The following is a 14,584-nucleotide window of genomic DNA, read 5'->3' as shown; positions in this document are numbered from 1 at the left end:
TGGCCAAATTTGGTTACAATCCATGCAGAACTCTAGGACAAGTAGCGAAGTTCTGTTCCCTTTCCGCCAAGGATGTTTCTGGCCAAATTTGGTTACAATCCATGCAGAACTCTAGGACAAGTAGCGATTTATAGGATTAACCTCTATTTCCCCTATTGGGCCCCGCCCCTCCTGCCCCCGTGGGGTCAGAGCCAAAATTTATACAAGTTCTGTTCCCCTTCCGCCAAGGATGTTTCTGGCCAAATTTGGTTACAATCCATGCAGAACTCTAGGACAAGTAGCGATTTATAGGATTTACCTCTATTTCCCCTATTGGGCCCCGCCTCTCCTGCCCCCAGGGGGTCAGAGCCAAAATTTATACAAGTTCTGTTCCCCTTCCACCAAGGATGTTTCTGGCCAAATTTGGTTACAATCCATGCAGAACTATAGGACAAGTAGCGATTAATAGGATTTACCTCTATTTCCCCTATTGGGCCCCACCCCTCCTGCCCCCGTGGGGTCAGAGCCAAAATTTATACAAGTTCTGTTCCCCTTCCGCCAAGGATGTTTCTGGCCAAATTTGATTACAATCCATGCAGAACTCTAGGACAAGTAGCGTTTTATAGGATTTACCTTTATTTTCCCTATTGGGCTCCGCCCCTCCTGCCCCCGGGGGGTCAGAGCCAAAATTTATACAAGTTCTGTTCCCCTTCCCCAAAGGATGTTTGTGGCCAAATTTGGTTACAATCCATGCAGAACTCTATGACTAGTAGCGATTTAAAGGAAATGTTGACGGACGGACGCCGCGCCATGACATAAGCTCACCGGCCCTTCGGGCCAGGTGAGCTAACAACTGGTCACAATTATTGTAAATCATAATACAGCAATCTTATTGAAAACACTTTCTAATACCTTACATTATAAAGTCTTGTTGGGATATGGAATGCGAAAAAAAAAGTGAGGTATGAGTCTTGATGATCAGTGGACGGAGTTTGTGGATGATTGACAGCCCAAAAACAATATAATATGTGAGTTTTAAATTGTCCTGATATAAAAGTCATGATCAGAAGTGGGTGGAGCCTGTGGATGACTGACATCTCTACTACAGACAACATTTACCTCTTTTAACTTTTCTATAGTGTCTATGAGTGGTTGTGGCAGTCCCTGAGGGAGTTTAGGTATCTGTGAAGGATCGACAGACTTTGTTTCCCCAGCCTCTCTACTGTTCGAGTCCTCCTTCGAGTTACTTGTAACATTATCGGGGAATAACTTTTCTGGTTTTCCGTCCTGAGAGGAGTCGTTACTTTCCTGGCTGTCAGAGTTTAAATAGTTTGTGACTGAGGTAGGCGTCGCTGTTGACTGGGTCTGCTGTTTTAGGAGCTCACCAACAGTTGGCGACAATTTCTTCCTGTTAATAAATAAATGAGTTTAAAATAGTTTATATGTCTGCAATGGAGACTCATATTTTATCTTCATAACCAAATTTAACACCATTATTACAATAAGGAATTAATACATTTGAAACGTAATACAGTGGAACATCCCTAAACCGATCATGGGCGGTGCATAGAATTTTGGCCGGTTTAGAGAGGGTTCGGTTTGGAGAAGTGAACCGAATAATGATCATTACGATCAGGATTTAATCGACCGTAAGTCGTTTACTACACTGTACTGTACTGCCTGTATGCCTAGTGTTCATTATAACCGACCAATCTTCGAATGTTATCACAAATGAGAGAATCATAAGTTTAAAAGGAATGGTTTATAACAATCTTGATTTTGTTACTGCTTATAAACGTAGTTAGTCTTTGGTATGTTCCGGTTTCTGGTTACGTCAAATATCAAATTAAATATGGTCACGATGATCAGTTGATGCCGGCCATTATATGGCTTGGTTATTTTCTAAAACAATGCATGGCTTTGACCTCTTCATACAGATAATTTACGTTATCCGACACGACAACTAGATATTTAAATAAATAACCCGTGTGAGACTCAAAATTTATTATGAAACTTTCTCTTTATTTCTAGCTCTGCTTGTTTTCCTACAGTAAACAAACTGCATGCACGTGGTAGACCTTCGTTAAATATCTAAACAATAGCCATGTTTAGATAATTACACAACCATCTCTGGTATGATTACCGTGTACATATACCTATAGCCTTCACACCTGTATGTACATGCCTCAGAACATGGCATGCCACAACTATCGATACAGGTACGTGTGTATTTCACGGTCGGTTGATCAGATCTCAATGCAAGTTATCAGTGTCGCTCAGGTAAGACCGGTTTTCAGAAGTGTATTTTAGTTACATTCGACTATTCCGATCTCAAAATTGGTCAGGTATTCGGAATGGGGATGGATTGTTTTTGAGAAGTTTTATCTACTATTACTAAAGAGGAATTCATTCCGCACATGTCATTCATGTTCCTTTTCCAGAGGTGATCGGTTTTGAGAAGGTTCGGTTTCGGGAAGTTACACTGTATCTAAATATTACACACAATCTGGAATGATATCAGTTTAAAAGCACCTTGAAATTTCCATTGAAGTATCTTATCTAGATTGAAGTATCTTTTTTTAGTGTATTCCTTAACCATCCCTTTCATTGATATTTCTTACTTTTTTAGTTTCTCTTTTTCTTCAGGCTTTTTAGGTTTTTTAAACGACTTTTCTACACCTTCTCCATTCAATAATTTTTTCTTCTTTCGTTTCTTTTCTTCGCCCTCTATACCATCTTTTATCTTTCTCTTCTGAAATGTAAAGCATCATAATTTATTGCAAAAAATTTAGTTAAAAAGCTTTTTAAGAATACCTGTAATGCCCTACCTGACACAGGTATCTATTAATGCCCTACCTTAGACAGGTATCTATTAATGCCCTACCTAAGACAGGTATCTATTAATGCCCTACCGTAGACAGGTACCTATTAATGCCCTACCTTAGACAGGTATCAATTAATGCCCTACCTTAGACAGGTACCTATTAATGCCCTACCTTAGACAGGTACCTATTAATGCCCTACCTTAGACAGGTATCTATTAATGCCCTACCGTAGACAGGTATCCATTAATGCCCTACCTTAGACAGGTATCTATTAATGCCCTACCGTAGACAGGTACCTATTAATGCCCTACCTTAGACAGGTATCCATTAATGCCCTACCTTAGACAGGTACCTATTAATGCCCTACCTTAGACAGGTACCTATTAATGCCCTACCGTAGACAGGTACCTATTAATGCCCTACCTTAAGACAGGTATCCATTAATGCCCTACCTTAGACAGGTACCTATTAATGCCCTACCTTAGACAGGTATCTATTAATGCCCTACCTAAGACAGGTATCTATTATACCCTACCTGACACAGGTATCTATTTATGCCCTACCTTAGACAGGTACCTATTAATGCCCTACCTTAGACAGGTACCTACTAATGCCCTACCTTAGACAGGTACCTATTAATGCCCTACCTTAGACAGGTACCTATTAATGCCCTACCTAAGACAGGTATCTATTAATGCCCTACCTTAGACAGGTACCTATTAATGCCCTACCTTAGACAGGTATCTATTAATGCCCTACCTAAGACAGGTATCTATTATACCCTACCTGACACAGGTATCTATTTATGCCCTACCTTAGACAGGTACCTATTAATGCCCTACCTTAGACAGGTACCTATTAATGCCCTACCTTAGACAGGTACCTATTAATGCCCTACCTTAGACAGGTACCTATTAATGCCCTACCTTAGACAGGTACCTATTAATGCCCTACCTAAGACAGGTATCTATTAATGCCCTACCTTAGACAGGTACCTATTAATGCCCTACCTTAGACAGGTACCTATTAATGCCCTACCTAAGACAGGTATCTATTAATGCCCTACCTTAGACAGGTATCTATTAATGCCCTACCTAAGACAGGTATCTATTAATGCCCTACCTTAGACAGGTATCTATTACTGCCCTACCTTAGACAGGTATCTATTATACCCTACCTGACACAGGTATCTATTTATGCCCTACCTTAAGACAGGTATGTATTAATGCCCTACCTGACACAGGTACCTATTAATGCCCTACCTTAAGACAGGTATCTATTAATGCCCTACCTTAGATAGGTATCTATTATACCCTACCTGACACAGGTATCTATTTATGCCCTACCTTAGACAGGTATCAATTAATGCCCTATCTTAGACAGGTATCTATTACTGCCCTACCTTAGACAGGTATCCATTACTGCCCTACCTTAGACAGGTATCTATTACTGCCCTACCTTAGACAGGTATCTATTATACCCTACCTGACACAGGTATCTATTTATGCCCTACCTTAGACAGGTATCCATTAATGCCCTACCTTAGACAGGTACCTATTAATGCCCTACCTTAGACAGGTATCCATTAATGCCCTACCTTAAGACAGGTATCTATTAATGCCCTACCTTAGACAGGTATTTATTAATGTCCTACCTTGGACAGGTACCTATTAACGCCCTACCTTAGACAGGTACCTATTAATGCCCTACCTTAAGACAGGTATCTATTAATGTCCTACCTTGGACAGGTACCTATTAACGCCCTACCTTAGACAGGTATCCATTAATGCATTACCTTAGACAGGTACCTATTAATGCCCTACCTTTTGTTTATTGTTTGTTTGTTTGTTTGAGTTTTACGGCCCATCGACAACTAAGGTCATTTAGGGCCAAACTACAAGTCATGCATTAATATCAGGATAAAAGTTCAGGGTAAGAAAAAGCAAGTAAGGACTAAAACACAGATTGTAAATGTTAATTTGATAAAAAAAAAGGTTTGCATGGGATAAAATAAATTTGGCTAAAACACATGAGAAAACTCATGCACAATGTTGATGAAACGATGAAATGTTGAGTTGATACGATGTATGATGAGAAAACGTTCATATTTTGCTTAAAATACCAATCTCTTTGAGAGAATTAAAAATACGATTATGTCTCACGGCATGAAACAAAGTGTACATGTCGGAGACATCGTAGTATTTATCTCGTATGTGTTTAAAATCAATACAATGCAATAAAATATGCTCCACTGTGAGAGGAGAATCACATGCATGGCATGTAGGAGGATCCTCCCCTCTCAATAGATAGGAATGTGTAAAACATGTGTGTCCAGTTCGGAGCCGAGAGAGAACAACTTCCTCTCTGCGGTCTCTCCGACTGGACAGTTTAGGATTAAGTGTAGGTTGAATTTTAAACAGTTTATTGTTTGTTTCGGTAGACCACCTTTGTTGCCAATGGTGTTTGATGGCTGACTGAATTGAAGGTTTGATGTCGGTGTATGGTAGTTTCAAATGTGTTTGTGCTAGGCGAAGAGCAGTCTTAGCTGCTTTATCAGCCTGTTCATTCCCCTTTATACCCACATGACTGGGAATCCAGAGATAAGTAATTTGAGTTTTAGAAGATAATCGAAATGTTCGGATTAAAATATTTTGGATTAGAGTATTTCTAGGGCTTCTTGATTTCAAAGCCTGAAGAACCGAAAGAGAGTCTGAACAGATGATTGCCTTTTCAATACGGTGTTCTTCGATGTGGTCAAGAGCCAGACCGATAGCACAAGCTTCCGCAGAGAAAATGGAAGCAACATCTGGAAGTCGGATAGAGGAACAGTGATTAGATGTACAGCATGCTGCCGCAACTTTATCACCATCTTTTGAGCCGTCAGTATAGATCTTAACATGATCAGGGAAAGTCCTGATGCACTCCCGAAAGGAGGATTTATGTTCTTCGGGTAATGCACTGGACTTTGCCCTCTCATGCAAAGATAAATTGATATCAGGTGTTTGAATGAGCCATGGTGGTACATCCGATATGGTGTACTCGTCAATGGTGTCGAAATTTATATTTAGTTCCTGCAAAAACTTTGAAATTCTGATGCCAAATGTTGGTATGAGCTTTTGATTTTGTCTGAATATGTCCTGGTGTTGTGGATTAAATACAAGAACGAATGCGGGGTTTTTGGGATTGGATTTCAGTTGAGCAGCATACTGTAAGGATAATTTCTTTCGTCGATCGTCTAGAGATGGCTCATTAGCTTCCACATGGAGACTCTTCACAGGTGTTGTTCGAAAAGCTCCAAGTGCGAGACGCAGTCCCTGATTCTGTATAGGGTCAAGCATCTGTAGATAGGAGCTGCGAGCCGATCCATAGACAATAGAGCCGTAGTCAAGTTTTGATCTAATAAGTGCCCGATAGATACGTAGAAGCATTTCACGGTCTGCACCCCAATCAGAATGGGAAAGAACTCGTAGAATGTTCAGCGCCTTCGAGCACTTATCCTTCAGATGTTTGATATGTGGAACAAAGGACAGTTTCGAATCAAATATTAGTCCAAGAAATTTAGTTTGTTCAACTACTGGAATTTTAATTCCATCGAGTGTGAGGTCAGGATCATTGTGCGGTTTTCGTTTTTGACAGAAGTGCATACAGACAGTTTTTGAATTTGAAAATCTAAAGCCATTTTCGTCAGCCCAATTTTGTAATTTGCCTAAACATTGTTGTAGTTGTCGTTCTATAGTGTGCATGTTTTTTGATCTGTAACAGATCAAGAAATCATCCACAAATAGAGACCCTTCCGTAGATTGGCCAAGACATTTAGTTATGCTGTTAATTTTTAGTCCAAAAAGTGTGACGGACAGGATACCACCCTGAGGGACGCCCATCTCCTGTGTTTCTGTTTCTGAATAAGTGGAACCCGTTCGCACTTTGAAATGCCTGTCAGATATAAAATTTGAAATAAACTTTGGCAAATTACCACGTATACCGATATCATGGAGATCGTTCATGATTCCATATTGCCAAGTTGTGTCGTATGCCTTTTCAAGGTCAAAGAATACGGCCACAAGATGTTCTTTCTTGGCAAATGCTTCTCGTATAAATGTTTCTAGTCTAACTAAGTGGTCTACCGTTCCCCTGCGGTTTCTAAAGCCGCTTTGCAGAGGACTTAAAATATTGTTTGATTCCAGGAACCAAACTAATCTCGTATTTATCATACGTTCTAAAGTTTTACAAATACAACTCGTCAATGAAATAGGACGATAGTTATTGGCATCAGTAGCATCTTTCCCGGGCTTCGGAAGGGGTATAATAGTAGATTCCTTCCAAGACTCGGGAATTTTGCCAGAAGAGTAAACTTTATTAAATATAGTTAAAAGACATTTTAGTGAAGATTCTGGTAATTGTTTTAAAAACATATATGGAATTTCGTCTGGTCCAGCTGCCGAGTCCTTTGATTTCTCAAGGGACTCGAGCAATTCTGGTATCTCGAAAGGCCTATTGTAACTTTCACTATTGGAGGATTTAAAATTAAGACGTCTCTTTTCCTTTTCTTTTTGAAATTTTTGAAATTTTTTGGAATGATTTTTGCTGGATGAATTTTTAGCAAAATTTTTGGCAAAGGCGTCAGCTATTTCGGATTTTGAAGAAAATATTTTATTTTTGTTAATGAGGTGGGAGGATGGTGTCGCTTTTCTTTTCCCACTGATTTTACCAATCATTTCCCAAACTTTCTTCGAGGATGTATTGGAATTAATTTTTGAGACGTACTCTTTCCAAGTACTTTTCTTGTCGGATTTGATAGACCTTCGAGCTTTTGCTCTCCAAATTTTAAAATTGTTATAGTTTGAGACGGTTGGCGAAGCCAAGTACCGCCTCAGAGCGGAATTTCTACCAGATCTATTGATAAATGAATCATTTGAGAGACGAAACTTTGTAGGTTTTGGCACGGATTTTGGTATGGTTTTTGTAGCGATAGAAGTGAGCGCTTCTGTGAAAATTTTAATGGGGTCATCGAGGTTCAAAAATTTATCCTCGATGAGCTCCTCTGCGCACAAATTTTTAAATTGAACCCAGTCTGCCTTATGTAGATTCCAACGAGGAATAGGCTCCTCAAGTTTTGGTGACCCTATGTTTTTAAGTATAATTGGGAAGTGATCGCTCCCACAAAGATCATCGTTGACCATCCAATCATAATCCAGAAGAATTGATGGATGGCACAACGATAGATCAATGTGGGTAAGCGAGCCAGAGGCAGGGTGTAAATATGTTGGGGCATTGGTGTTATAAAGACATAAGCTGTTTTTATTAATAAAATCTTCGATACGTCTACCTCTATCGTCAGTGCCTGGGGAGCCCCAGAGGCTATTATGACCGTTAAAGTCACCCATGATAATATATGGCACTGGTAGTTGTGATACAATGTTACTCAGTTCATCACAACTAAATGGAGTATTTGGAGGTAAATATATAGAACAGACTGTTATTTTTCGGTGAAGAGTTGCGCTTATAGCAACAGCTTGTAAGGTGGTATTTAGCTGAATGTGTCTGTGAGGGACGTTTTTATGCACCGCCACCGCCACACCACCTGATGGGCGGCCACCTGTTGTTGGAGTTTTGGTGTATAGTGTAAATTGTCTGAGATTGATGGTGTCTTTCAGCATTATTTCTTGAAGGCAGAATATGGATGGGTTTTTTGATTGTATAAGATGTTTTAGTTCTTCTATGTTCGCTTTAAATCCGCGTATGTTCCATTGTATGATAGTGTTTGTCTCTATGTTGGTCCCTGAGGATAGTTTGTCGGACCGACAGGACTACTTGAAGTAGGTTGTTTGGTGGCGATAAATGTGTTGTCACCAAACTCGCTGTCGTCCGATAGAACATCATAGATGTTCCGTCCAAGGATAGGGTCATCTGATCCCTTACTGGGTTTGTTTAGTGCAGGGAGCCTCGCCAGCTTTACCTTGGTGGTTTTGGTCTGGCGTTGCTCCTGCGGTGGTGTATTTGCTGGTCGCTTGGCTTTCTCAGGGAGTTTTTTTACGTCAATAGACGGTGAAGATATAGCACGTCTATGACGAGCGGCGGTAACTTTTTTTCTAATGTTCGGTGTTTGGTGTTGTGTAAGTCCTGGAGAGGCCGGTGGCGTTTTAGCTCCAGGTGGTTTTTGTTGTGGTTTTTGTTGTGGTCTTTGTTGTGGTTTATGTTGTGGCTGAGATGGACCAGACTTGAACCTGTTCGGGTCCCCCATGATTATTTTGCAGGTCTTAGCATCAGCCATATCTGGGACATCATTGTCCCAGTTAGGCTTGTCAACCAAGGCCTGGACCGACGCATGTTTGACGGTGACACTGTCAACAGGCGTCTTTGCGCGGGTGATCTGAGCATAGGTTGCCACATTCAGGTCTGAACGCTCGACTATCCTCCTAGCCTCGGGGAAAGAGACACCTTGGGTATATTTGACCCGTAATATCTCCCTCTCCCGAGTCCAGGCAGGACAGGTGCGAGCAGACGCAGCATGGTCACCCCCGCAATTGACGCAGTGACGGTTGACAATGTCACATTCGTCTTTTTCATCGTGACTCTCACGGCCACAGTACTGACATACCATTTTCCGTCTACAATTGTTCTCATGATGGCCGTACCTCTGGCAGTTACGGCACCTCAATGGATTGGGAATGTAGACGGTAACAGCATAACGCTGGTAACCAACAGTTACGCTCTGCGGTAACGTTGGTGTTGCGAACGTCAATATGAAAGTGTGTGTTGGGACCAAGTTCCCACTCTTTCTGGTCATGATTCTCTTCACGTACGTGACCGGAATGCACTCCTCTTGGAAGTATGACAGTATGCCCTACCTTAGACAGGTATCCATTAATGCCCTACCTTAGACAGGTACCTATTAATGCCCTACCTTAGACAGGTATCCATTAATGCCCTACCTTAGACAGGTACCTATTAATGCCCTACCTTAGACAGGTACCTATTAACGCCCTACCTTAGACAGGTACCTATTAATGCCCTACCTTAAGACAGGTATCTATTAATGCCCTACCTTAGACAGGTACCTATTAATGCCCTACCTTAGACAGGTATCCATTAACGCCCTACCTTAGACAGGTACCTATTAATGCCCTACCTTAGACAGGTACCTATCAACGCCCTACCTTAGACAGGTACCTATTAATGCCCTACCTTAGACAGGTATCCATTAATGCCCTACCTTAGACAGGTATCCATTAATGCCCTACCTTAGACAGGTACCTATTAATGCCCTACCTTAAGACAGGTACCTATTAATGCCCTACCTTAAGACAGGTACCTATTAATGCCCTACCTTAAGACAGGTACCTATTAATGCCCTACCTTAGACAGGTACCTATTAATGCCCTACCTTAAGACAGGTATCTATTATTCTATTATACCCTACCTGACACAGGTATCTATTTATGCCCTACCTTAGACAGGTATCCATTAATGCCCTACCTTAGACAGGTACCTATTAATGCCCTACCTTAGACAGGTATCCAATAATGCCCTACCTTCATCTTGATGACAACTTTCTTGTTTTCTTTCGTCTTCTCCTCCTTTTCAGATTCAGAGTCTGAAGCAATTACCTGTAAATGGAAGGATAGCACTGGTGTAATGATGATGAGCACACATTCTGGCGTATTAAGACATTTTTAGAAGCAAGTACATCTGCACTTTTTTAATCAATTTATTCAAAGAAAATGTTGAAGTCATTCCAACCAAACAAATAAATAATCATTCTCTTATAAAGATTCTTTACTAATCAAACTTTACACTTCCATACAATGTCTATGACATTGATCTGAAGTGGTGGTTGACATACCTGCTTCTTTCTCTTTTTTTGGAGAGGAGTTGATTTTTGAAATGCATCCATGGAGTCGTCAGACAGCTCTCGGAATTCTAGCTTTCCTGAGTTGATGTAGAACCCACCAAGACGTGTCGTCAATGTTGATGGCACCAACTCATCGTACTGTACACAAGATTAAATTATCATAAAAGACACTTTTTATTGGTATATTAACAACCTTTTATAGATTTAACTTAGTGATAATTTGGGATAAAACATATTCCTACAAATAAATTTACTGCTGAAATATAGGTTTCCAAATAAGTATTTAATTGGAGAGTTCGTTTGATATCATAGTCCATTAGAAACAGACTGACAGTGATATGTGGGTCACTTACAATAAGAAAAATACTGGATCCTTTGAACTTAAGTCACCAACAATGATTGAAGTGCCACAGAAATAACAGAATTATGTGGCCTCAGATTTTATTTCTGTTCTGTCACAATGAGTCACATTACAGAAAAGAGAGTGTTAAAGTCTTACAGCCTCCGAGTTGTCTATAAACGGATCATTCTCATCATATCCTTCTCCGAGGTCAATCATCTCGACCACTGGTTTCTTTGTTCCGGGTTTAGGGCCCTGCCAATAAGATGTACAAATATTTTATTTTAATACATCATGAAATGAAGATGCAATGTGTGTGAATTTTTTTAATGATATTATCCTATCAAATTATTTTTAGATTCTTTACATTTTTTCCCAGAAGACCATTGATGACTGCATAAGCAACCATAATTAAAAAAACACAATTTCAAGAGTTTTTTCCTAAATACATGTATTATATTCAGGGACAAATTTTCACACAATTATGCATATACAAGAGAGCTTGAAAACGAATTCACATCTTTCAGTATATGCAAGTTTGATGGTTTATGGTATAATACGTACATATTTCTCCTCAAACTGTCGGGCGATAGCTGCCACCTCGTCTGGATCGTCCTCATCCCCAAACGGACCTGACAGGTCATTCTTTGGTTTATCTGTACCATCGTCAGAAGAACGTTCCTTCTGTACACCATTTGTAGCAGACTGGAATCAAAACAGTAACAAGTCTTAGCTAGCAACATAAACAGTAGTTATATCAAAGGGTAACTATGTTATTACCAACAACAAAGTTATCTTGTTGAATGTTCATCCAGGGGACATAATCCAAACTTTCCTCATAGGGGTGAATGTTCATCCAGGGGACATAACTCAAACCTTCCTCACTGAGGTGAATGTTCAGCAAAGGGACATAATCCAAACTTTCCTCATAGGGGTGAATGTTCAGTCAGGGGACATAATCCAAACTTTCCTCATAAGGGTGAATGTTCAGCCAAGGGACATAACCCAAACTTTCCTAACTGAGGTGAATGTTCAGCCAAGGGACATAACCCAAACTTTCCTCATAGGGGTGAATGTTCAGCCAGGGGACATAACCCAAACTTTCCTCATAGGGGTGAATGGTCAGCCAGGGGACATAACCCAAACTTTCCTCATAGGGGTGGATGTTCAGCCAGGGGACATAACCCAAACTTTCCTCATAGAGGTGAATGTTCAGCCAGGGGACATAACCCAAACTTTCCTCATAGGGGTGAATGTTCTGCCAGGGGATATAACCCAAACTTTCCTCATAGGAGTGAATGTTCAGCCAGGGGACATAACCCAAACTTTCCTCATAGGGGTGAATGTTCAGCCAGGGGACATAACCCAAACTGTCCTCATAGGGGTGAATGTTCAGCCAGGGGACATAACCCAAACTTTCCTCATAGGGGTGAATGTTCATCCATGGGACATAACCCAAACTTCCCTCATAGGGGTGAATGTTCATCCAGGGGACATAACCCAAACCTTCCTGATAGGGGTAAAGGTTCAGCCAGGGGACACAACCAAAACTTTAATGTTCTGCCAGGAGACATAAACCAAACTTTCCTCATATGAGTGAATATTCAGCCAGGGGACATAACCCAAACTTTCCTCATAGGGGTGAATGTTCAGCCAGGGGACATAACCCAAACTTTCCTCATAGGGGTGAATGTTCAGCCAAGGGACACAACCCAAACTTTCCTTATAGGGGTGAATGTTCTGCCAGGGGACATAACCCAAACTTTCCTCATAGGGGTAAAGGTTCAGCCAGGGGACACAACCAAAACTTTAATGTTTCTGCCAGGGGACATAACCCAAACTTTCCTCATAGGGGTAAATGTTCTGCCAGGGGATATAACCCAAACTTTCCTCATAGGGTGAATGTTCAGCCAGAGGACACAACCCAAACTTTCCTCATAGGGGTAAATGTTCTGCCAGGGGACACAACCCAAACTTTCCTCATAGGGTGAATGTTCAGCCAGAGGACACAACCCAAACTTTCCACATAGGGTGAATGTTCAGCCAGGGGACATAACCCAAACTTTCCTCATATGAGTGAATATTCAGCCAGGGGACACAACCCAAACTTTCCACATAGGGTGAATGTTCAGCCAGGGGACATAACCCAAACTTTCCTCATAGGGGTAAATGTTCTGCCAGGGGACATAACCCAAACTTTCCTCATAGGGGTGAATGTTCAGCCAGGGGACACAACCAAAACTTTCTTCAAAGGAGTGAATATTCAGCCAGGGGACATAACCCAAACTTTCCTCATAGGGGTAAATGTTCTGCCAGGGGACATAACCCAAACTTTCTTCAAAGGAGTGAATATTCAGCCAGGGGACATAACCCAAACTTTCCTCATAGGGGTAAATGTTCTGCCAGGGGATATAACCCAAACTTTCCTCATAGGGGTAAATGTTCTGCCAGGGGACACAACCCAAACTTTCCTCATAGGGTGAATGTTCAGCCAGAGGACACAACCCAAACTTTCCTCATAGGGTGAATGTTCAGCCAGGGGACACAACCCAAACTTTCCACATAGGGTGAATGTTCAGCCAGAGGACACAACCCAAACTTTCCACATAGGGTGAATGTTCAGCCAGGGGACATAACCCAAACTTTCCTCATAGGGGTAAATGTTCTGCCAGGGGACATAACCCAAACTTTCCTCATAGGGGTGAATGTTCAGCCAGGGGACATAACCCAAACTTTCCTCATAGGAGTGAATATTCAGCCAGGGGACATAACCCAAACTTTCCTCATAGGGGTGAATGTTCTGCCAGGGGACATAACCCAAACTTTCCTCATAGGGGTGAATGTTCAGCCAGGGGACATAACCCAAACTTTCCTCATAGGGGTGAATGTTCAGCCAGGGGACATAACCCAAATTTTCCACATAGGGTGAGTGTTCTGCCAGGGGACATAACCCAAACTTTCCTCATAGGGGTGAATGTTCTGCCATGGGACATAACCCAAACTTTCCTCATAGAGGTGAATATTCAGCCAGGGGACATAACCCAAACTTTCCTCATAGGGATGAATGTTCAGCCAAGGGACATAACCCAAACTTTCCTGATAGGGGCGAATGTTCAGCCAGGGGACATAATCCAAAAACTTTACAGAGGCAAATAACCAGCCAGGGAACAAAACTCAAACCCTATCGAGGGGTCAATAACTGATGATAGTAAATGATCAGTTAGGAGAAACAACCTGGAACCTTTCCCACAATGGTGAGTGTATACACCCAGAGGAGAATTTTCTATAAACCTTCCTATACTAGTACAAGTAAGAGTCAATGTTTGGTCAAGGGAAAACCTTCCTATACTAGTAAGAGTCAAAGTTTAGTCAAGAGAAAACCTTCCTATACTAGTACAAGGACGAGTAAATGTTCAGTCAAGGAAAACCCTTCCAGTATATATATATTATTAGCTAAATAATATATGTACACAACAATAAAAACAGTTTTTGTATCTGCCTACAATGAAATAAAACAGTTTTTGTATCTGCCTACAATGAAATAAAACAGTTTTTGTATCTGCCTACAATGAAATAAAACAGTTTTTG

General features: G+C 41.0%; 1 protein-coding gene across 2 annotated transcripts in view; it reads right to left on the bottom strand.

The window, feature by feature from the left end:
• The window catches only part of LOC138326986 (ubinuclein-1-like), a 37,966-nt gene that overhangs the window by 20,159 nt on the left and 3,223 nt on the right, over positions 1-14,584 (bottom strand). For both annotated transcript variants that reach the window (XM_069272945.1, XM_069272946.1), the window contains exons 2-7: positions 11,561-11,701; positions 11,156-11,251; positions 10,648-10,794; positions 10,337-10,411; positions 2,601-2,731; positions 1,099-1,387 (exon numbers count right to left, since the gene is read on the bottom strand). In XM_069272945.1, the coding sequence (XP_069129046.1) occupies positions 1,099-1,387; positions 2,601-2,731; positions 10,337-10,411; positions 10,648-10,794; positions 11,156-11,251; positions 11,561-11,701 (879 nt within the window). The remainder of the gene's footprint in view (positions 1-1,098; positions 1,388-2,600; positions 2,732-10,336; positions 10,412-10,647; positions 10,795-11,155; positions 11,252-11,560; positions 11,702-14,584) is intronic.

This window comes from Argopecten irradians, chromosome 7 (genome assembly GCF_041381155.1).
Source record: "Argopecten irradians isolate NY chromosome 7, Ai_NY, whole genome shotgun sequence".
In the NCBI taxonomy this organism is placed as follows: Eukaryota; Metazoa; Mollusca; class Bivalvia; order Pectinida; family Pectinidae; genus Argopecten; species Argopecten irradians.
Note: the sequence above shows the minus strand (reverse complement) of the source record. Positions and strands in the feature narration are given on the sequence as shown.